Raw genomic sequence first — 24082 nt, 5'->3', positions numbered from 1 at the left:
TTTGGGCCTGCTTTTCTTCAGCAGGGACAGGGAAGATGGTTAAAATTGATGGGAAGATGGATGGAGCCAAATACAGGACCATTCTGGAAGAAAACCTGATGGAGTCTGCAAAAGACCTGAGACTGGGACGGAGATTTGTCTTCCCAACAAGACAATGATCCAAAACATAAAGCAAAATCTACAATGGAATGGTTCAAAATAAACATATCCAGGTGTTAGAATGGCCAAGTCAAAGTCCAGACCTGAATCCAATCAAGAATCTGTGGAAAGAACTGAAAACTGCTGTTCACAAATGCTCTCCATCCAACCTCACTGAGCTCGAGCTGTTTTGCAAGGAGGAATGGGAAAAAAATTCAGTCTCTCGATGTGCAAAACTGATAGAGACATACCCCAAGTGACTTACAGCTGTAATCGCAGCAAAAGGTGGCGCTACAAAGTATTAACTTAAGGGGGCTGAATAATTTTGCATGCCCAATTTCTCAGTTTTTGATTTGTTAAAAAAGTTTGAAATATCCAATAAATGTCGTTCCACTTCATGATTGTGTCCCACTTGTTGATTCTTCACAAAAAAATACAGTTTTATATCTTTATGTTTGAAGCCTGAAATGTGGCAAAAGGTCGCAAAGTTCAAGGGGGCCGAATACTTTCGCAAGGCACTGTATCTTAGTCAACAGAATAGTACACATGATCTGTAACGTTGCCCATTTCAGGTTTTATATTTAATGCTTGAATTGTTTTGAAATGGACTTTGTTGAAAAACTGTATTAAATACAGTACAATAAGACTTTCATTAAACATCATTGGAAGTTCCAGTTCTCATATGAGCAACCATTGGACATATAGATATGCATGAAATATTCAAACACTATATAGAAGGGTATAATCATGAGAAAAGTGCTCCTAAATTAACAGAAAGGGCACTTATCTGAGTATCCGGAAGTGACGTTTACAGTAAGTGGCAAGCTAGCTTAGCAAAGAAGTCAACCAGACATTTGGACTGGAAGAGATGGAGGCTGTGTACCACAGCCATCACTGACAGCTGTTTTTCAATTTAAATAGTACTTGGAATCATAAAACCACTGACATTCCCTTCGTGACACAGGTAAGCATGATATAGTCAGATTCAGACCGAGAAACGCAACACAACACGGCATTTCAACAAACGTCAAAAGTGACGTCTCTCTAACTAGCTTCCTACCTAGCCTACTGCTATGCGATAGATAACTAGCCATCTATCCATGTCAGGTTATGCGGCTAGCTAACTGGGTAGCCACATTAACAAAAACCGGTTAAGCAAACAGGACAGATATTGGTTTCGCCAATACGTTAACTAGCTGGAAGATAATCGTAGCTAGCTACATGGTGTTGCAAGCTCTAACCCTGTCACACAACCGCGTTCCTTCCGCAATTGCTGAACTGGCCATCGGCAGACTCACTGGTATGGATAGCCTATCATAGAAGCCAGCTAACGTTAACTAACTGCTTGTGTTTGTTCAGCTTCAGCCACCCTACACGTTTCACGTGATCTGGCTACTTAGTTAGTTACACAGACAATGAGGTGACGGGTAAAGTCGATGTGGTTGGCACATTCACATATCCAGAGGGAAATAAATGCAACCAACTGTAACAAGTAGCTAAATTGATAACAATTTTATGATCACAAGGTCCATATTGAAGTGGAGTGTTAAATGTAGCCTAACTTATACAATATCCAGAGAGACAGATACTTTGGATATATCATATTCAAACATTGCATAGCATTTTGCTTAGGATATACAGTAGCTAGGTCTCCAAGCTTGCAGACGTATTTTGGTCTAATTATTATATTCATTCAGCTCTATTTCAATATCTGTCATCAATGTGAAGATCTCAATAGCACAGTAAGGCGAGATTCTGGAAATTGAAATACACTTTATTGAAATGACACGATTGCATTCAGGAATGATATTGTGTAAATCTTATCACAGCAGACAGATGTAGACTTTGATACTTTTTAGGCAACATCAATCTTGATTCAAGATGTCTCTTCTGTAACCAAGCAGCTTGATCTTGACATCTAGCCACTTAGATAGCAAGTTAGAAAACAAAATGCATTTGCTGGAGCCCTGAGCTGGATATAATTGATTTGATACGTCTTACATTTCTTGTAGTTATATTTAACTTCTAGTTAGTTATAAGCAGTGGCGTAGCCCTAGTCCACACATTTAGTTTGGGACAGAATTTTCAGTTCATTGTTATGGTGACCGATGTGTGAATCATTGCTTTTTTCTAGTGTGTGATCCACAGTGTTTGGGACATGATGGATTAGGCAGTAATGAGAGACAGAAAGTTAGTCATACACACAGTGGGGAAGAGGCTGATTAAGTAATGGGTTTTACGGGCCGGTTGGTTTTCTCCCTGCTCAAGATTAAAGCCCTTGGCTCAGTCCACGTCCAGCAGTGTCCACTGACTCAATTATGGCTGTTGGCAACAACATCCGCACCAAGCCCAGGTGTTGAGGAGAGCAATGATGTTATACCGTGCCTGCAGGAGACCGACAGGACAGATAGAGGCTTCAGACAGTGACTCAATAAGGTTTATAATTAAACATGGGGTCAATGGCTTCCTCACTAGTCAGTTTGGCGTGCGAACCCACATCTCCAGTTTGCGTCCCAAACGGCACCCTATGCCCTATATAGTGCACTACTTTTGTCCAGGTTCTAGTGCACTAAATGGGGAATAGAGTGCCATTTGAAATGTAGGGCCCACTGCTTGATATGCTAATAGGATATTATGTCTGAATGTGTTAATTCACTCTGATTCTATTGTTGTCGTGCCGGGGTTTGGACAGCACTTGTCGGGATTTGTCAGACGCGAGTGCAGACAATGCATACTAATAATACAGAGATATTGACTCCTGTTCGGATCTGTCTCTCTCACTTCTAAGTCACTGATTTAGGAGATTTGTTGGGATTTGTGTTTGTGTAATCACACTTGCCCACTGTGTGTACTCTGTAGTACTGTGTGTGTGGTACACGCTCTGTCTTCAGCCATCACAGGACACTTTAATGTGCAACATTTTGTGATTTTGCTCTCGGTGGCAAGCTGCCAATGTGTGTTGCTAATAGTCTAGGTTTTTTCTCCATACGAAAGGGTGTGTGTGTGTGTGTGTGTGTGTGTTCAGCCTTTTTTTCAGAATACCATATAGTTGTACCCTCTGTGACCTCTGTCTCTCTTCCCCCCCAGGGGTCAAAGGTCAGGCTGAGTCACCATGGAGTCCATGCTGAACAAGCTCAAAAGCACTGTCACCAAGGTGACGGCTGACATGACCAGCGCCGTCATGGGCAACCCGGTGACGCGGGAATTTGAGGTGGGCCGCCACATCGCCAGCGGCGGGCCCGGCATGTGCTGGAGGATCTACAACGGAACCAAGAAGTCAACCAAACAGGTGAGGCTGCCTGGGGGCTTCATGGACTGTTCTATACTTAACTAGAACAATGTCTCCCAACCCAGTCCTTGGGCAGCCTGAGAACTTACACATTTGTTTTCCACAATTTGTTCAAAGGATAGATGGGATTCATTTTACCATCTCCAACTGACAAACTGTCAGTGGTTGTCCTGATGCAGATGGTAATTCCTGTCTTATTGTTTGTTCTTCCAGGAGGTGGCTGTGTTTGTGTTTGATAAGAAGATGGTGGAGAAGTATCAGAAGTTTGACAAGGACCAGATCATTGAGTCTCTGAAGAGAGGTGTGCAGCAGCTCACCAGACTGCGTCACCCTCGTCTGCTCACTGTCCAGCACCCACTGGAGGAGTCGAGGTGGGTTAAGCTTACCGTCTGCTTCCCAGTCCAAACAGTTTGCGTGTATATTCTGACTACATTTTGTGACATTTTTGTTTGTTTTGGTGTTCTGCAGGATTTTTTGCGGCTGTTCGAGCACACCATTTTTTTCTTGAGGCTTCTCCAAGTTTGGTAGCTGAAGTTTACGCCCCTTCGTCTGTGATTGGTCAACAGTAGGGATTCTTCAATTAAGTGTTTGTAGTCATTCAACGACAGACTAATCGTTTTCATGCAAATTCTTTCCACTTGAGAAATACTCCTCCAAACTTCTTGGTTAGATGTAAAATTGTGAGACTAAGACCTCCTCTGCAAAAATGTCAAAATTATAATTACAGACCTCTTGAGTTATCTTAGATTAATTCAGACTATTTTAAGGATGTGTACTAGCTGCTACGGTGTCTCAAGAGGGACTAACAGTAATATTGCCCCTATTTTTCAAGTTTTTCAAGTGAGGGTATTTTAAGGGAGTATGTGAGCATAGATGTTCACATCGCCTAGCCGAGTTCTGCTAGGAGCCTTTACACACAGACACACACGTGTAACACACACACACACACACACGCACGTCATGCATACACACAAGGAAGTCATGCATACACACCCATGCAAAAAATGGATAAATACACACGACAGATGACACATGCAGCAAGATGTGATGAAAAGTTTTGGGCCTAGCTCTACAGACTTGGTACTGAATAATTCATACACCTGCCAGAGGAAGTGGAACAAGAGGTACCCACTCAGTCTCTCTCGCTCTCACTCTATTTCAATTCAAGGGGCTTTATTGGAATGCTAACGGAGTCTGTACATAGTCAAAGCTTTTCTTACGTTTGTAGTATTCTGCCACTGTGTACTCTCTGTTTAGGGACAAATAGCATTCTAGTTTGCTCTGTTCAAGTAATTCTCTTTGTTTTCTCATGATTTGTTTGGGTCTAATTGTGTTGCTGTCCTGGGGCTCTGTGGGGTCTGTTTGTGTTTATGAACAGAGCCCCAGGACCAGCTTGCTTAGGGGACTCTTCTCCAGGTTCATCTCTCTGAAGATGACGGCTTTTTTTTATGGAAGGTTTAGGAATCGCTTCCTTTTCGGTGGTTGTAGAATTGAACGGCTCTTTTCTGGATTTTGATAAGTAGAGGGAATTGGCCTAATTCTGCTCTGCATGCATTATTTGGTGTTTTACATTGTACACAGAGGATATTTTTTCGGAATTCTGCATGCAGAGTCTAAATTTAGTGTTTGTCCCATTTTGTGAATTCTTGGCTGGTGAGCGGACTGCAGATCTCACAACCATAAAGGGCAATGTGTTCATGTATTTTTTGCCAGATCCTAATTGATATCTCTCGCTCTCTCTCACGTTACCTCTCTCTCACACACTACCTTTCTTTCCTTCTCTTTCTCTCCCTTTTTATTACTCAACCCTTCCTCTAGTTCACCATCATCTCCTGTTTCTTTTGTTCTTTATCTTACTGTTCCTCTTTTCTGTCATTTTTAACACACTCCTTCTTTCTTCATCGTTGTTTGTTTGTAATAATTGACACTGTTGTTTCCTCTCGCCCTCCCTCCTTCAGGGACTGCCTGGCGTTCTGTACAGAGCCAGTGTTTGCCAGTCTGTCCAATGTGCTGGGTCAGTGGGACAACCTGCCCAGCCCCGTGCCCACAGACATCAAGGACTACAAGCTGTACGACGTGGAGACCAAGTATGGCCTGTTGCAGGTGAGACCCAATACACACACATGCAATTGTGCACATACACAGTCTGAAATGAACACACACACACACACACACGTCTTGTTGCTATGTATATTGCTTGGCAGATGTATGTTTCAAACCCAATTGAACTAACCACACCTCGCTTTCTGTTTATTAAATTGTGTCCCAGGCATATTTTGGGCGATAATTGATTAGATTGTACTCCCCTGCTAAGTCACACAGCTATTTAAAGGTGCAATCTGTGATTGCTACATACATTAAAAAAAACAACAACAATGTATAAATAAATTATATGTACCCATTGATTCTTGAAGAATATAACTTATAAATGCCTTATGAGCTTTGTTCAACTGTCGTACCCCATCAGAACCTAAAGCTTGTTTTACTCATTCGTTTGTTATTGTAAACAAACACTAGGTTTTAAACATGGTTAAAATTGTAATGTTGATATAATGGATGGTCAGTTCTTGCATCCATAGCTCTGTCTAGGAATTTGGGGAGTGGTAATTTGGGGAGTGGTAATTTGGGGAGTGGTAATTTGGGAGTGTGCTTTATTGTTTGAGCTGCAGATTGAGGAGGAATGCTGTGAAATGTCAACGCTACATAATGGTTCTGGGTTGGAAAAAAACCTCTGTCAAGTACAGCTTGATTTTGTGTGTTATGGCGTGAATGTTTTTTGTTGTTGTACGTCTTCTAAAATGCCTGGGACACGTGAGATGAGAGGAAGTAATCAGACTGTACTTTACTGATCCCCAAGTCTTTAGTTAATATCACAGATTGTCTTTTTGCTCACTGTCTTACCTCTCCTGTCTTTATCTGCTTCATGCCTCTTTTCCTTATCTTTTCCCTCTCCCTCTGACTACTCTCCTCTCTCTCTTCTCCCTCCCTCCCTCTCTCTCCCCCTCCTTCACATCTCCCTCAGATCTCGGAGGGATTGTCATTCCTACACAGTGGGGTGAAGATGGTCCATGGGAACCTGTGTCTGGAGAACGTCATCCTCAACAAGAGCGGAGCCTGGAAGATCATGGGCTTTGACTTCAGCATCTCCTCCATCAACCCATCCGATGCCGAGGTGAGACGCTCAGCGCATCTGCCTGTGTGCACCTGTATGTATCTCTTCCTCTGTGTGTATCTGTATATATCCTTACATACCTGTCTCCACCTCCCTCCCTCCTTCCCTCAGCCCAAGTATTCCTGTAAGGAGTGGGAGCCCAACCTGCCGCCGCTCTGCCTGCCCAACCCAGAGTATCTGGCCCCCGAGTACATCCTGTCGGTGAGCTGTGACGCCGCCTCGGACATGTACTCGCTGGGCGTGGTGATGCACGCCGTCTTCAATGAGGGCAAGCCGGTGTTCCAGGTCAACAAGCACGACATCTTCAAGAGCTTCAGCCGACAGCTGGACCAGGTGAGGGGGCGGGGAGTGAGATGAAGGCTTGATGGCCAGAACAAGTCCACCTGATTGCTAGTAAAAAAATAGCACAGCACCCAAGGACCTCATTCAGACAGCAGACCTTTAGTCAGAATGCATCACGTCTTATTTAGCATTTTGGGGAGAAAAGGACAGAGATATTAATGCCCAAGTACACTGCAATATTTGTAATGCTTCATTGATTCCACACTTTTTGAATGAGTAGATTTCTTTCGTCTCCCCCCCCCCCCCCCCCCCCCCTCCCCCTTCTCTGTCCATAGCTCAGCAGACTGAGCCCCACCATGTTGAATAAGATTCCTGAGGAGGTGAGGGAGCACGTCAAGATGCTGCTGAGTGTCACGCCTAATGTCCGGCCTGACGCTGACCAGATGACCAAGGTCAGATCACCCCCCCCCGTGTCACCAACTATGAACTTATGTCACTAATACAACAGGATACACAAGACTTTTACATATTAAAACCCGCTCACCAAGTCAGCTAACTGATAAATAAATTTAGATTTTCTTTTAGATTTTCTGATTCATCAATAAAGCTAAACTTGAATATGTGTCGTCGGTTGAATGCCTGTTTTCAAGATCGTCTTCCTAAAAAGTGATTTCAGAGAATTGAAGCAAGATGAAGTCATTGATCCTGCTTTATGCCATTACCACCCAGTTGAGTTGAATAATCTTCTCTGTGTCTGGGTGCTTCAGATCCCCTTCTTTGATGACGTGGGGGCGGTGACGCTGGCCTACTTTGACTCCCTCTTCCAGAGGGACAACCTGCAGAAGTCCCAGTTCTACAAAAACCTGCCCAAGGTCTTGCCCAAGCTACCCAAGGTTAGTGTTCACTGTGTGTGTGTTGCTCTTACAGGTCATTTTAGTGTCCTAGTTGTACATTCCTACAGTAGAATGCTTCATGCTCAGTGGACAGGTAGTTTGGAACGTGGTCTTCTATAATCCAGTCAAATTGGGATTGGCCATTTTGCAAACATGTGCTCAAAGGTGATTTAATAAAAATGATTCTGATTAAAGCCACTATTCCTAGCCTCTTTGCGTCCTGTCTCTTCCTCTCCACCCCAGAGAGTGGTGGTGTATCGAATCCTCCCAGCCCTCACCTCAGAGTTTGTGAACCCAGACATGGTGCCGTTCGTCCTGCCCAATGTGCTGCTGATCGCAGAGGAGTGTACCAAGGACGAGTACGTCAGACTCATCCTGCCGGACCTCAGCCCTGTGTTCAAGCAGCAGGAGCCTGTCCAGGTACACAAACACACACAGGATGCAAAGCACACACACATACAGTGTATCCCCATACCCAGTTTTCAGGCCTACCTTCTATGTTTTCTTGATGTGTGTTACAGGGATGGCATGGTTAGATATAGCATCCTCTAGTCTTATCTGGTGACAGGGCTGTATATATCATACTGTTTCTCTCTTCTCCTTTCCATGCCTTCAGGCAAGCAATATGGTGAGTGGTCTTTGCTAAGCGTAGTTGCTAAGACTGTGTGTGTGTGTGAGACACTCTAATGCTTAAAGAGCTCACTTTATTCCTAGTTTCATTTCACTGGTAGTTACCCATCTCTCTCTTTTTATGTCGCTCTCTCATCATTAAGCCTGGATGAACCGCGTTTAACCCTCTGTGTCTCTCAGATCCTGCTGATCTTCCTGCAAAAGATGGACCTGCTGCTGACCAAGACCCCACCGGAGGACATTAAGAACAGCGTTCTGCCCATGGTCTACAGAGCCCTGGAGGCCCCCTCCATCCAGATACAGGTACCACGGACAGGCACATCATGAGTTTACAAAGGGCTCCACCGGCAGAAAGAGAACTGCAATACTAATGAAATAAGGTTTAGGATTGAGGTTAAAGTTAGTTTGAGTGTGATTTAAGGTAAGTGTAAATTAGCATACTGTCGTCCGTTGCCATTACATTTCCTGCCCGTTGAAAATACACTGCCTTGATTTAATGCGTCATTTGTTGGCCAGGTACTGTACACTGTAAAAGACAGACATCTCTATTTACCTATCCAAATGAGTGATGTAGTGAAGGAAGTAAAGTGTAGGAAGATAACTGCAGCGTTAACGTCTAAACACTAATTGTGGTACAAGTTGCCCGTAACCACAGCTCTAGAATCCCATTTCCTGTCCCCAAATCTTAAACTAACCATTGAGAGGATAAGAAAAACCTGACCCTGGACCAGCGGTTAGCAGCACATTCAACCAACTCTGTAAAGCTCACATGGGAACCTCCATAAAGATTCTATAATACACCTCACCAAGACAGACAATATTTAGGCTTTGCTATGATCCCAATGTCCATTTGAGAGTTCTAGGCTCTATGTGATTCTATGGAAACCTCTGCCATTAAGTCATCAGCAATGCTGTGCCATATATTTGTGTGCCCCCCCCAGGAGCTGTGTTTGAACATAATCCCTACCTTCGCCAACCTGATTGAGTATCCCTCCATGAAGAACGCACTCATCCCCCGCATCAAGTCTGCCTGTCTACAGACCTCCTCACTTGCAGTCAGTCTCTCGCTTTCATTTGACTCTGTCTCTCTCTCTCTCTGTTGATCAAATGCACATGGTTGTTTTTGACTGACCATTGATTGACAGGTGACAGAAATATTCTGATTGTGTGTGCGTATGTTTGACCTGTGTGTGTAGGTGAGGGTGAACTCCCTGGTGTGCCTGGGGAAGATTCTGGAGTACCTGGACAAATGGTATGTCATTGACGAGATCCTTCCCTTCCTGCAACAGATCCCCTCCAGAGAACCAGCCGTACTCATGGGGGTTCTAGGTAACGGAACGTCTAAGAATCTAGATGATAGTCCTAGGGATTGTTTGAAAAAAAGCAAACTAAGAAAATCTCAACAGAAAAATGATTAGTACTGTTGAGTTCTATCTCATTTTAGAATCTCCTAGGATAAAATGAATCAACTCACCTAGGGTAAAATGAGTCAACAACTCACCTAGGGTAAAATGAGTCAACAACTCACCTAGGGTAAAATGAGTCAACAACTCACCTAGGGTAAAATGAGTCAACAACTCACCTAGGGTAAAATGAGTCAACAACTCACCTAGGGTAAAATGAGTCAACAACTCACCTAGGGTAAAATGAGTCAACAACTCACCTAGGGTAAAATGAGTCAACAACTCACCTAGGGTAAAATGAGTCAACAACTCACCTAGGGTAAAATGAGTCAACAACTCACCTAGGGTAAAATGAGTCAACAACTCACCTAGGGTAAAATGAGTCAACAACTCACCTAGGGTAAAATGAGTCAACAACTCACCTAGGGTAAAATGAGTCAACAACTCACCTAGGGTAAAATGAGTCAACAACTCACCTAGGGTAAAATGAGTCAACAACTCACCTAGGGTAAAATGAGTCAACAACTCACCTAGGGTAAAATGAGTCAACAACTCACCTAGGGTAAAATGAGTCAACAACTCACCTAGGGTAAAATGAGTCAACAACTCACCTAGGGTAAAATGAGTCAACAACTCACCTAGGGTAAAATGAGTCAACAACTCACCTAGGGTAAAATGAGTCAACAACTCACCTAGGGTAAAATGAGTCAACAACTCACCTAGGGTAAAATGAGTCAACAACTCACCTAGGGTAAAATGACAAATTTGAAATAGATCATGTTTTTAAGTGTTAACCTATCGCTTTAACAGTATTGCTGCTTTTTTCTGTTGATTGTTGTGGTTCTGATCTGTTGTGGAATGGTTGTTTCCTCCCATAGGGATCTACAAGTGTACCTTCTCCCATAAGAAACTGGGCATCCCCAAAGAGCACCTAGCCGCCAAGAGTCTGCCTCATCTAGTCTCGCTCAGTATAGACAACAACCTCAATCTCAACCAGGTAGGTCACACACACACACACACACACACACACACACACACACACACAGAGGTTGTATTCCCACCCTCTCTCTGTGTGTTTCAGTTTAACTCCTTCATGGCTGTGATCAAAGACATGCTGACTCGTATGGAGGCAGAGCACAAGACCAAACTGGAGCAGCTACACAGCATGCAGGAACAACAGAGGTATCAGTCAAATCACTCCCTCCTGTCTTCCTCTGACGTTGTAATGTCAGGTGTACCAGTACAGTGAGATGTCTTTCTTGCAGCTCTAACCCCAACAATGCAGTAATCAATAACAATGTTTTACTAAAAATCAATGATGATGAATCCAAAGCAATGTTTTACTAAAAATAACAAGTTAGAACAAAAACGCATGAGATTTAAAAAATAACAACTACATGATAAAGTAAGTATGCATACTATATACAGGGTCAGTTCCAGTAGGGATACTGGACTGATAGCGGTAGATACAGTGGGGCAAAAAAGTATTTAGTCAGCCACCAGTTGTGCAAGTTCTCCCACTTAAAAAGATGAGAGAGGCCTGTAATTTTCATCATAGGTACACTTCAACTATGACAGGCAAAATGAGAAGAAAAAAATCCAGAAAATCACATTGTAGGATTTTTTATGAATTTATTTGCAAATTATGGTGGAAAATGAGTATTTGGTCACCTACAAACAAGCAAGATTTCTGGCTCTCACAGACCTGTAACTTCTTTAAGAGGCTCCTCTGTCCTCCACTCGTTACCTGTATTAATGGCACCTGTTTGAACTTGTTATCAGTATAAAAGACATCTGTCCACAACCTCAAACAGTCACACTCCAAACTCCACTATGGCCAAGACCAAAGAGCTGTCAAAGGACACCAGAAACAAAATTGTAGACCTGCACCAGGCTGGGAAGACTGAATCTGCAATAGGTAAGCAGCTTGGTTTGAAGAAATCAACTGTGGGAGCAATTATTAGGAAATGGAAGACATACAAGACCACTGATAATCTCCCTCGATCTGGGGCTCCACGCAAGATTTCACCCCGTGGGGTCAAAATGATCACAAGAACGGTGAGCAAAAATCCCAGAACCATACGGGGGGACCTAGTGAATGACCTGCAGAGAGGTGGGACCAAAGTAACAAAGCCTACCATCAGTAACACACTACGCCGCCAGGGACTCTAATCCTGCAGTGCCAGACGAGTATTTGGATGATCCAGAAGAAGATTTGGAGAATGTCATATGGTCAGATGAAACCAAAATATAACTTTTTGGTAAAAACTCAACTCGTTGTGTTTGGAGGACAAAGAATGCTGAGTTGCATCCAAAGAACACCATACCTACTGTGAAGCATGGGGGTGGAAACATCATGCTTTGGGGCTGTTTTTCTGCAAAGGGACCAGGACTACTGACCCGTGTAAAGGAAAGAATGAATGGGGCCATGTATCGTGAGATTTTGAGTGAAAACCTTCCATCAGCAAGGGCATTGAAGATGAAACGTGGCTGGGTCTTTCAGCATGACAATGATCCCAAACACACCGCCCGGGCAATGAAAGAGTGGCTTCGTAAGAAGCATTTCAAGGTCCTGGAGTGGCCTAGCCAGTCTCCAGATCTCAACCCCATAGAAAATCTTTGGAGGGAGTTGAAAGTCCATGTTGCCCAGCAACATCCCCAAAACATCACTGCTCTAGAGGAGATCTGCATGGAGGAATGGGCCAAATACCAGCAACAGTGTGTGAAAGCCTTGTGAAGATTTACAGAAAACGTTTGACCTCTGTCATTGCCAACAAAGGGTATATAACAAAGTATTGAGAAACTTTTGTTATTGACCAAATACTTACTTTCCACCATAATTTGCAAATTAATTCATAAAAAATCCTACAATGTGATTTTCTGGATTTTTTTTTCTCATTTTGTCTGTCATAGTTGAAGTGTACCTATGATGAAAATTACAGGCCTCTCTCATCTTTTTAAGTGGGAGAACTTGCACAACTGGTAGCTGACTAAATACTTTTTTTGCCCCACTGTATATATAGGGGTAAGGTTACTTAGTATATACAGGGTCAGTTCCAGTAGGGATACTGGATCGATAGAGGTAGATATGTATAGGTTTGTGTGTTGGGAGTGTCTGTGTGCCTACTGTGTAGAGAGCCCTGTGAGTGTGCATAGAGATGGTCAGACATTTGTATTTTATTCCCCATGCACACTCATAGGGCTCTACACACTATATAATGTTTTAGACTTCTGTTCTTTCTGTATTTACTATTTACTATCTTCCTACTTGTCCTTTTATTAGTCAGCAATGACTCAGGAAAGATGTGATGCAAGTTAATGTTCACAATCTGATTAGAAAGACGAGGGTTGCGTAATGTTTGATTATGTTTGTGCGAGACAAATTCGGCTGAATGAATTAGTTTGAGCTATTCTGTCTGTCCTCAGGAGTATGAATATTAATACTAGTCAGACCAACCAATCGGAAGAGACGAAGCCTACCCCCAGCCCTGGCAACCAGGTGAGAGGTCATTTCCTTGACAACGAGGGGAGAGGCGATTGCCCAGATGAGGCAAATGCATGAAGGATTGATTTAATGAAGACTTGATGTATGTGATTTCATCCACGTAAAAGGCCAAATGTATCATAAAGATGCATGTTGGCATGGGTTAGTGTTATTGCTTATTGAAACCGTTGTCTTTTTCCAGATTGATGATGTCTTTGGAGGGAGTTCTGGGAGTGCAGGGGTTAATGGGAAAGCGAACGGAAACTCTGCATCAGCTCCCCAACTCAACAGAGTACGTACTCTGCATCTTATTCAGTAGGCACAGACTGGAGCAAACGTATTGCAGTGGAAGTCTGTTAACGTTCCTGTTAAATTAGCTTGGGTGGTGCATGTTCTATTGGACTCTCTTTTTGTGATTGAACGTTACCAAACCCATCTTATCTATCCTAACCTTGTATAGCTGCTAGTGTATATTTCAGGGATAAGGGGTTATTATTAAGGTTTTCTGTTCTTTCTCCCTTCCCCCCTGCCCCTCTCTCTCGCTCTGTCCCTCTCTCTCCTCTCTCCTCCTCTCTTCTCTCTTTCTCTCCTCTCTTCTCCCGCTCTGTCCCTCTCTCCTGCTCTGTCCCTCTCTCTCCCTCTCTTCCTCTCTCTCCCTCTCTTCTCTCTCATCTCCTCATCTCTCTCCTCTCTTCTCCCTCTCTTCTCTCCCTCTCTCTCCTCTCTCCTCTCTTCTCTCTTTCTCTCCTCTCTTCTCCCTCTCTTCTGTCCCTCTCCTCCTCTCTCTCCCTCTCTTCTCTCTTCTCTCCTCCTCTCTCTTCCTCTTTCTCTCTTCTCTCCCTCTCTCCCGCTCTGTCCCTCTCCTCCTCTCTCTCCCTCTCTGTCCCTCTCCTCTCTCTCTATAGATGTCTCTGACTCTGGAGGAGAAGCAGCGGTTAGCCAAGGAGCAGGAACAGGCAGCCAAACTAAGAAACCAGCCAGCACTAGCCCCCCAGAGTATCAAACCAGCTACTCCTTCTACCCAGGTAGCCATCCATGGTTACACGTTTTGAACTCCTCATATAGAACAATTACAATATATCTGTATAATTCATTAGTTTGATATTTAGAGTGATGTAATCTGCTTTAGTTTCCACTTCAAACCTGCCACCTATTTGTCATTGAGATGATAAGCTGATTTGACCTGATGTGTTTGGCAGGCCAAGGACCTGACCAGCTGCCTGCTGAACAATATGACATCCCTGGGCAGCCTGTCCCTCACCTCTCCCCCCAGACCAGGCCTCATCCAGGGCAGCACCATCTCAGCCTACCCCTCCACCACACCCATGGGCTCTATGGCCAGCAACGGCTACAACCCAACCATGAGTTTCCAGACAGGTGGGCAGGGCATGCGGCCCCCCGGCCTCTACGGAGGGATGGCCACCACCAGCACCCCTAACTTTGGCGCCCTGACCCACAACCAGGGGAGTACCAACACCCCTGACATGTCTGCCCTGGACTCCTTATTCACTTCCAACAAGCCCAAAGTCAGCCTCAACCAAATGGCTCCTCCCAAGCTCACCCCTGGGACCACCGCCACCCCCTGGCTTAATCAGTTTGGTTCAGCCCAGCCCAGTCAGACTGCCCCGATGCAGGGCGCGCCTTTAGCCATGGGAGGGGTGACCAGCGGGTTCGGGATGCAGGCCAACCCTTTCTTCAGCCCGCAGAACTTCTCTCAGCCCACGTCCGCTCCCGTAATGAACGCGGGTGGTGGGCTCAGACACAGTTCGTCTGTCAACAACGACCTGAAAGACCTATTTGGCTGAAAACAACTTTCCCCTCTTTTAATGACGACAGACTGATGAAAAAGGGAGGTGGACTTTTGAATTGCAAACAAGAAGAAAGACAAATCCACTTTTTGGACCGACTGTGAAAATGATGATGAAATTCACTTGATATTTGTTGCTATTTGTATTGTAATCTTCTGTGGTTTGGGTTGCAGTGTGGTTCTTCTAAGCTCCCATCGGACTGAACACTCAGCTTTTCAATCTGCACGCGGATTCCAAACCGTCTTGACTAGAGAGAGAGTGAGGGGAAAAGACACTTATGTTGTGTTCTGCTCTCAGTAATGTTTGTGGGGGTTTCATATCGTTTCTTACCTGAGACACTTTGGGGTGAAAGGTTTATTCTAGAATGCATCTCTTCTCCATAATCCCTGTTCTATGTGCTAGGATGAGCAGTGGCATGGAGACCAGTCTTTCTCAGTCCATTCCTTTGTAGCCCAGCGCTAACACATGTTATTCATGCTGCCACCTCAGCAGCCTGCTATATCATATCAACGTGGTTCTTTTTAGTGGGGTCTTGTTGCTTTGAGGACAACAATCCAGAAGAGCTGTAGAATCACCGGCTAAACCGCACGGGCGGAAAGGCCAAGTCTCCATGGAAACGGTCTCCGCAGTAACACCCCACTCTATTTTGGGATTTTTAGTACCCATGCTTTCTGTTCTCTGCCTAGAATGAGATGATGGATAAGGATTCAACAGTGATGTCATAAGTGTCAAGATTCTTACAGTATAGATGAATCCAAATGAAACTGGATGGAAGTGAAAATCTAATCGAAGCTTATTGGTTGCGTACACAGCTTAGCAGATGTTATAGTGGGTGCGGTGAAATGTTACTAGCAATTCTGCAGTTTCTAACATCTGACCTAAAAAAAGGGTATTTTCTGAGACGAAATCCAATTCAACGACCAGTTTGAAAAGGGAGGGGTTGATTGTGTTTAGGCAATTAGTCTGGTTAGGGATTGTTATCCACACACAAGCCTGTGCGTGCTGTGAGGGTGACTGGTACACACGGCTACCTTCCTCATTGAAGTAACTCACCTGCATATGTACTGAATGGTTTGCTGTAAGGGAGTGATTGGTCGATATATACTGGGAATTGTGAATGAATGTGAAGTAGTATACACATGTGCATATTGAAATGTCAGCACAATCCTAATTCATTGAGTTAGTTTGCCCGGTGCCTGGTGACTTTAGCCCTGTGTGTTCCTGTTTTGTAATACCCCCTCTGACTTCATCATGGGTTCCCTTCCATCATGTTAGTGACCTGACCAAGCTGGGACACCACCAATGATTGTGATCCTGTTGAAATGTGGTGAATTTAGTAATGAATTATTTTATTCCATGCATCAAACCAGGCTGCTTTCAACAAAGCAAGCAATCTGTGCATTTTAAGTTAATCGTTGGACATATCAAATGCAGTTTTTATATATATACGTATATTATGAGTTGAGCACTTTTTTGTTAAAGGGGACCTGTCCTAAATTGTAGATAAATAAATCTATTTAAAATGGTAGAGCTCTTAAAGGGGCCCTTGGGTTGTTGTGCTCTTGTGATGATGAGTTGAGAGGCCTTAGAGGAACGCTGTTTGCAGTAATAATCCTTGGCGGTGGAACTAAGTCGGTGGCTGCATTTTAATAGTCAAAAGTAGTCTCCTTTCCTCGTCCCCTTTGCATTTCTCCTTCATCTGCACTGATCTGAAATCCCAGGATAGGTGAAAGCCCTATGGGCCAAATGGGACAGGAGAGTGTCATCTTACCTATCCACCTGTTGCAGACTAGTGCAGGTGAAGGAAGGAGATGAGAAAAGGATGCTATTGTAGACTTCTGAGACCCAACCCCCTTGTGTGAATCCTCACTGAATGCTGTTTGGGATGTGGGTTTTGTTAGTTAACTGAACACATACGAACTTATATTCACAGGTTTTTGTTGGATTTTAAAAAATGTATGTATGCCTACTGTAAACCGTGACTAGGTGAGCTGGCACTGAGCTGGCACAATGATAATGTCATGGGCTCATGTATAACAAAAAGGTGGTCCTTCTGGGTTGTAAACCTCTTTCTATTGGACACAAGTGATAGAGGTCTGTCCTGATTGGGCAAAGACCTCTCTGATGTCCATCTTTCACGAAAGGTAGCCGCAATGTTCATGTGATTGTAACTATGACGACGGAAGCCTGTTTGAGGGCGAGAACTGGATTGCATTTCCTGTCATCGTGACTCGTGCGTTTGGACGCGAGGACAAAAAAGAAAGCCTATTCTTCTACAAGAGTTCTGATCCTTTGTATCCTACTGCTGTCATATGTGTCATCACCTCTATGAACTATGTATTGTGTGGTGTTGTCTGAGGTGGTTCAATGAAAATCTGTACATATATATATGAAAATACACAATCTAATATTCTCTATGATGTCTGTGTATTTGAGTCTGGAGCCAGAGATTTGAAGAGTAACTTTGAGTTCTAGAATAAGATGGCCTCAACAGTAGATACTTGAAAATCCCCTTTATTCAAACTAAAGACCATGAGAAAATGTACATTCTAGAACATGTACAAAAGGCTTGTTCCTTTTGTACCATTGGCAGTGAGAGGGTTCTTTCTACAGATCACATTTTTAAAAAAGTATTGTGCAGATTGTCAGAAGCTACTTTTCTAATAACAGTATTGTTTTTTAAGTATATGCACAATGTAAAAACAATAATACATATGTAAACAAGTTTCATTTTTAGGAGGAAGTGGAATGGAAGGGGTTCCATCTCAATACCGGACAGTGACTTGTCTTCACTGTGCACATGAAGAAATGGAGTTGAGAGGAAGCCACTTCAGACAATTGAGATGCACCCAGGGTACAGTAGAGGCTGGTGGGAGGAGCTATAGGAGGACAGGCTCATTGTAATGGCTGGAATGGAATGAAAGAAACGGAGTGAAACGTTTCCATGTGTTTGTGTTTGATACTGTTCCATTTATTCCATTCCAGCCATTACAATGAGCCTGTCCTCCTATAGCTCCTCCCACCAGCCTCCACTGCCAGGGTATTACACTTCACCCCTGACAGAGGACAGTGTCGTGGGCAGTGATTAGTTCAGGCGTCGAACAGATCGGGTGGTCTGAGTGGACAGGTTTCTTTGGGTCAGGGCTGCGAAAGACAAATCAAACAACTGTTAGGTCATGACAATAATGTTCTCCAACACAGGAAACGCTTGGCTTGGAGTTTGGATTCATCAAATCAATTAAACTATTCCTCAACCTTCAACCAACCGCTATCCTTTACCCGTTAGGCACTTGTCAAACTCATTCCACGGAGGGCCGAGTTTCGGCGGGTTTTCTATCCACCCTTATACTTGGCTGATAAATGAAAGTCATTGATTAGAAAGGAACTCCCCTCACCTGGTGGTTTAGGTCTTAATTAGGCCCTCCAGGGAATGAGTTTGACAAGTGCCTAACTGAAGTTTGAATTCCCCCTTCTCAGAACAAGTGCCATGAATTCCCCCTTCTATAGGCACTTGTTCTGAGAAGATGACATATTTACCTGAGAAGTCCAGTTGATAGCTGAATCTCCTGGTAGTAAAGTTCATAGTTCCATTTGGGTTCTGCTGGTACTGGGCTTCAATGTCCTGGCTGGATACACTGCAGGTGTCGCTCCTCTACAGGATTAAGTCAACACACGCTGCTTGGTCATGTGTTTTTAATGTAGTAATATGAAGACTACTCTTATGGAGTCTGATGAGAGAGAGCAGTAAAACGGTTCATCTTACTGTGGTAAAGTCTTTCCAGGTTCCGTCCACGTCTTGAAACTGCCAACGGGACCGTAAACCCAATCCTCCACTGAGAGGACAGGAATTAGACATCGTTTTTCATTATTTGTCACATTGTACAGTTGTTACACATGGGTTCTCTCTAGCAGGTCAGAAAGACCTTGACTGATGGCCAGGACATCTTCCTGACTACATGAGCAGACCAGGAAAAACTCTTGGCCCTAACCTAGACTTTGGTCAGTAAAACTCCTTGCTCTAGGTTCCCAGCCTGTATTGTCCATACCTGCTTGTTTGTTGCGCTTCACATTGAGTTCTCCTCACAGTTCTTTTGGTCCCGATGCGAACGTTGGTCTGACACATGCCTGGAAGAGACACAGAAAACTTCAGGACTGTTCCTAGACAGGTCACGTTATGGTACACCAGTATTTAAGTCAGTCGGACCTGAGAAGTCGAGGGTGTAGGAATATCTCCCAGCTTTGAAGCGTATCTGTCCCTTAGGGTTCTTCTGGTAGCGTCTCTCAATCTCAGCACTCCCCAATGAGCAACTCTGGAAATAGCCACATATTATGTGCTGCTACACCATGACTGTCTCCCTCCCCCTTTCTCACCTTAATGAGGGCATATACCATATACAATATGTCATGTAGTGTGCTATTTGCAAGGGTTCAAGGAATAAAATAATATCCCACTCACTGGAGTCTGGTATTCTATCCACACTCCCTCCTCACCCATGAATTCCCAGGTGTAGCCAGCAGAGGGAGGTGGTGAGGCAATGGATTGGGCAATGGATACGCTGCAAAGAAATAGTGAATTTACACTTTAGTGTTGCTGTGACAAGAAACTAGGTGTGAAACTACAGATGATCACACTTGCATATGTCAGGAAAGTATGTAAAGTTATCTTGACACTGAGTTGAGGTCAAAGGGGAAACCAATCACACTAGAGAGAAGCTGCAATATTTTGTTATAAATAATGTATATTTAATGCTATTATTATGTTGTGGCTATTTTGTTTTGGTGTTTAACTTTTTCTGTATAGATTTGATGAATATTTCTATTGAATAACACCTACAAGATTCCTATAGGCCAGTTTGTATACAGAAAGGCTGCGCTCCAGGCTGACTACATTGCAGACGGCGGCCAGATCTCACAACGCCTGGGTGGGTTTAAATAATCAGCTAAACACATCATATAATACAGCTGCCTGAGTGCTCAGTCGATGATGCAATACAACGCATGCAGTGAAGTTGACCTGGAACTTACCCATTCAAATAACTTTGGCAACACAACCATCACACAGGTTAAATTAATGAGGCAGGTGCCTAACAGTGTATATAGATGAGGCAGCATAATAAATGCTCTTCACCGTAGGTCCTAGGGGAAGGGCTAGGGGCCAAAATACCTGCTGTTCCTCGTAGGCCCTAGGCGAAGAGGCTAGGGGCCAAAATACCTGCTGTTACAGGCAACATTCGCACTGAGCTAAAGGGTAGAGCTGCCGCTTTAAAGGTGCGGGACTCTAACTCGGAAGCTTATAAGAAATCCTGCTATGCCCTGCGACGAACCATCAAACAGGCAAAGCGTCAATGCTGGGCATTGACTACACCGGCTGAATCATACTACACCGGCTCCGACGCTCGTTGGATGTGGCAGGGCTTGCAAACTATTACAGACTACAAAGGGAAGCACAGCCGCGAGCTACCCAGTGACATGAGCCTACCAGATGAGCTAAATCACGCTTCGAGGCAAGCAACACTGAGGCATGCATGAGAGCATCAGCTGTTCCGGACGACTGTGTGATCATGCTCTCTGTAGCCGACGTGAGTAAGACGTTTAAACAGGTCAACATACACAAGGCTGCAGGGCCAGACAGATTACCAGGACGTGTGCTCCGGGCATGTGCTGACCAACTGGCAGGTGTCTTCACTGACATTTTCAACATGTCCCTGATTGAGTCTGTAATACCAACATGCTTCAAGCAGACCACCATAGTTCCTGTGCCCAGGAACGCAAAAGGACGCAACCTGCCTAAATGACTACAGACCCATAGCACTCACGTCTGTAGCCTTGAAATGCTTTGAAAGGCTGGTAATGGCTTACATCAACACCATTATCCCAGAAACCCTAGACCCACTCCAATTTGCATACCGCCCAAACAGATCCACAGATGATGCAATCTCTATTGCACTCCACACTGCCCTTTCCCACCTGGACAAAAGGAACACATATGTGAGAATGCTATTCATTGACTACAGCTCAGTGTTCAACATCATAGTACCCTCAAAGCTCATCACTAAGCTAAGGAACCTGGGACTAAACACCTCCCTCTGCAACTGGATCCTGGACTTCCTGACGGGTCGCCCCCGGGTGGTGAGGGTAGGTAGCAACACATCTGCCACACTGATCCTCAACACTGGAGCTCCCCAGGGGTGCGTGCTCAGTCCCCTCCTGTACTCCCTGTTCACCCACGACTGCATGGCCAGGTACGAGTCCAAGACCATCATTAAGTTTGCTGACAACACAACAGTGGTAGGCCTGATCACCGACAATGACGAGACAGCCTATAGGGAGGAGGTCAGAGACCTGGCCGGGTGGTGCCAGAATAACAACCTATCCCTCAACGTAACCAAGACTAAGGAGATGATTGTGGACTACAGTAAAAGGAGCACCGAGCACGTCCCCATTCTCATCGACGGGGCTGTAGTGGAGCAGGTTGAGAGCTTCAAATTCTTTGGCGTCCACATCAACAACAAACTAGAATGGTCCAAACACACCAAGACAGTCGTGAAGAGGGCACGACAAAGCCTATTTCCCCTCAGGAAACTAAAAAGATTTGGCATGGGTCCTAAGATCCTCAAAAGGTTCTACAGCTGCAACATTGAGAGCATCCTAACCGGTTGCATCACTGCCTGGTACGGCAATTGCTTGGCCTCTGACCGCAAGGCACTTCAGAGGGTAGTGCGTACTGCCCAGTACATCACTGGGGCTAAGCTGCCTGCCATCCAGGACCTCTACACCAGGTGGTGTGAGAGGAAGGCCCAGAAATGGTCAAATACCCCAGCCACCCCAGTCATAGACTGTTCTCTCTACTACTGCATGGCAAGCGGTACTGGAGTGCCAAGTCTAGGACAAAAAGGCTTCTCAACAGTGTTTACCCCCAAGCCATAAGACTTCTGAACATGTAACCAATGGTTACCTGGACTATTTGCCTTGTGTTCCACCCTCCAACTCCTCTTTTACGCTGCTGCTACTCTCTGTTTATCTTATAAGCATAGTCACGTTAACCATACATCCATGTACATACTACCTCAATTGGCCCGACCAAACAGTGCTCCCGCACATTGGCTAACTGGGCTTTCTGCATTGTGTCCCACCTCCAGCCAACCCCTCCTTTTACACTACTGCTACTCTCTGTTTATCATATATGCATAGTCACTTTAACCATTACCTACATGTACATACTACCTCAATAAGCCTGACTAACCAGTGTCTGTATATAGTCTTGCTACTCTTATTTTCAAATGTATTTTAACTGTTGTTTTATTTCTTGTCTTACCTACACACACACACACACACACACACCTTTTTTTCCTCACTATTGGTTAGAGCCTGTAAGTAAGCAGTTCACTGTAAGGTGTTGTTATACCTGTTGTATTCGGTGCACGTGACAAATAAACTTTGATTTGATTTGAAGAGGCTAGGGGCCAAAATACCTGCTGTTCACCATAGGCCCTTTCCTAGGGGAAGAGGCCAGGGGTCTAAATGGAATAAGGCTGTGGATGAAACCTCATACCTGCCATTCCCTGAGAAGACGGAGTTGAACTTTGGACGCCGCCGGACGTTTCTCTGTACCCGGGTGGCTGAATTGGTTTGTGTCATAGCTGAAGAAGACATACATATGCTAAGAGAAACCTTTGTATTGTACGGGAAAATGCTGTCTAGCAGGATATGCAAAGTGTTGTCAATTGCTCTACAACAACAAAAAATAAACTTAAAGAGGTAATCAGCAGTTGAAACAAAAACAAATCCTTCTTCATGCCCCTGTTTTGGTAAAAAGGTAAGGGAGGAAGCTGGGGAAATGTAACCAATCTCAAAGTCATATAGATATGATTGCAAGGACTGACCATCCATGATATCAAAAGCATAGTTTTAACCATGTTTTGAGGCTAATAATAAATGTTTGTGTACATTTACAAAAGCTGGAGTAAAACAAGCTTGTATTTTGGGCATGACAGTTGAACTAAGCTCATAAGGCATTTCTAAGTTATATTCTTCAAGAGTCAATAGGTAAATATCATTAAGTTCAAAAAGTGATGTAGCAACTGATCAATTCAATCCATAGTGCAGAAGACCTGCCTTGTAGCGCAGTTGACATTTAAAGGTAATTTACAATTGAGCCAAAATATGCAGCGTTTACGTGAATGCAGTCTCCGCAAACGTGGTAACATTGCCTTTAAATGTCAATTGTGCTAAGCACAGATCTTCCACGCTATGGATTGAATCAAACCCCAAGTGCCAGATCTCAACCCCGGTGTTCCCTCTTTATGCTACTGGCTACTTTCTGTGTCACATCACACTGTATGTGGTGGGATGAGGGGTAAAACAGTCTATAATTGGGAGGGATTATATGAATTTACAATAAGAAACACTTGTTTTGTTGTTTTTCCGACTGCACGTTTCGAAACGTTTTGCTACAGCATGACCTAATGAATACGGCCCTGTGTGGAGTCTACCTGTGAAGTCTAACGTGTAGCTGTTCCTCCCCACAGTGAAGTGGAAGGTCCCCTGAGGTCTGAGGATGTACTGTCGTTCCACATCACCACTACTGACTGAGGACGAGCCCTGACCTGGACTCTGGGGTCGGGAGAAAGGGGGGGTGAGCAGAAAGAGAGAGAGAGAAATTAAATATGCAGGGAGATTTTCAGTTTTAATTTAATTCCAATTTAAAACGTATTATAGGACCATTTGGGAACTTTCAGATTCACTCACCAAAGAACCGTATTCACACCATATCAGATTGTCTTTGAAATACCACCCGATGTCTTCATTTTGACCCTGAGGTAGGAACGTGAGTCGCCGTACACCCATGGCAGCATTTTGAGCCTCAATCTGATCAAAATCTATATAGACCTGCCTAGAATACACAGAGCAGAAAGGCTACACACACAATCCACCTGTTTGTTCAAAAACATATGTCAGAACTTAGGTTACTGAACTATTGTAT

General features: G+C 44.2%; 2 protein-coding genes across 4 annotated transcripts in view; one reads left to right on the top strand and one right to left on the bottom strand.

The window, feature by feature from the left end:
* The first annotated feature begins 943 nt into the window (after positions 1-943).
* Positions 944-17698, top strand: LOC109878557 (SCY1-like protein 2). Of its 2 annotated transcripts, XM_031831450.1 has the most exons (19): positions 960-1102; positions 3226-3427; positions 3641-3798; positions 5386-5530; positions 6450-6599; positions 6711-6932; positions 7217-7333; positions 7649-7774; positions 8018-8194; positions 8391-8402; positions 8585-8707; positions 9346-9459; positions 9601-9733; positions 10686-10804; positions 10889-10989; positions 13234-13306; positions 13494-13583; positions 14197-14316; positions 14491-17698. In XM_031831450.1, the coding sequence occupies exons 2-19, from the start codon at positions 3251-3253 to the stop codon at positions 15094-15096; spliced, it is 2763 nt and encodes a 920-aa protein (XP_031687310.1). In that variant the 5' UTR covers positions 960-1102; positions 3226-3250; the 3' UTR covers positions 15097-17698. The 2 variants fall into 2 exon arrangements, with proteins under 2 accessions (XP_031687311.1, XP_031687310.1); XM_031831451.1 differs by lacking the exon at positions 8391-8402 and having other exon boundaries at positions 944-1102.
* Positions 17596-24082, bottom strand: part of LOC109878555 (uncharacterized) — a 7613-nt gene continuing 1126 nt past the window's right edge. The window contains exons 5-14 of one of the 2 annotated variants that reach the window (XM_031831453.1): positions 23848-23992; positions 23592-23712; positions 22652-22739; positions 19556-19655; positions 19304-19409; positions 19146-19224; positions 18863-18932; positions 18637-18751; positions 18172-18243; positions 17596-17971 (exon numbers count right to left, since the gene is read on the bottom strand). In XM_031831453.1, the coding sequence (XP_031687313.1) occupies positions 18185-18243; positions 18637-18751; positions 18863-18932; positions 19146-19224; positions 19304-19409; positions 19556-19655; positions 22652-22739; positions 23592-23712; positions 23848-23992 (883 nt within the window). In that variant the 3' untranslated portion in view covers positions 17596-17971; positions 18172-18184. Of the gene's footprint in view, positions 18244-18636; positions 18752-18862; positions 18933-19145; positions 19225-19303; positions 19410-19555; positions 19656-22651; positions 22740-23591; positions 23713-23847; positions 23993-24082 lie in introns of both variants that reach the window. The other variant, XM_020470770.2, reaches the window with a different exon arrangement.

This window comes from Oncorhynchus kisutch, linkage group LG9 (genome assembly GCF_002021735.2).
Source record: "Oncorhynchus kisutch isolate 150728-3 linkage group LG9, Okis_V2, whole genome shotgun sequence".
Classification (NCBI taxonomy): Eukaryota; Metazoa; Chordata; class Actinopteri; order Salmoniformes; family Salmonidae; genus Oncorhynchus; species Oncorhynchus kisutch.
Note: the sequence above shows the minus strand (reverse complement) of the source record. Positions and strands in the feature narration are given on the sequence as shown.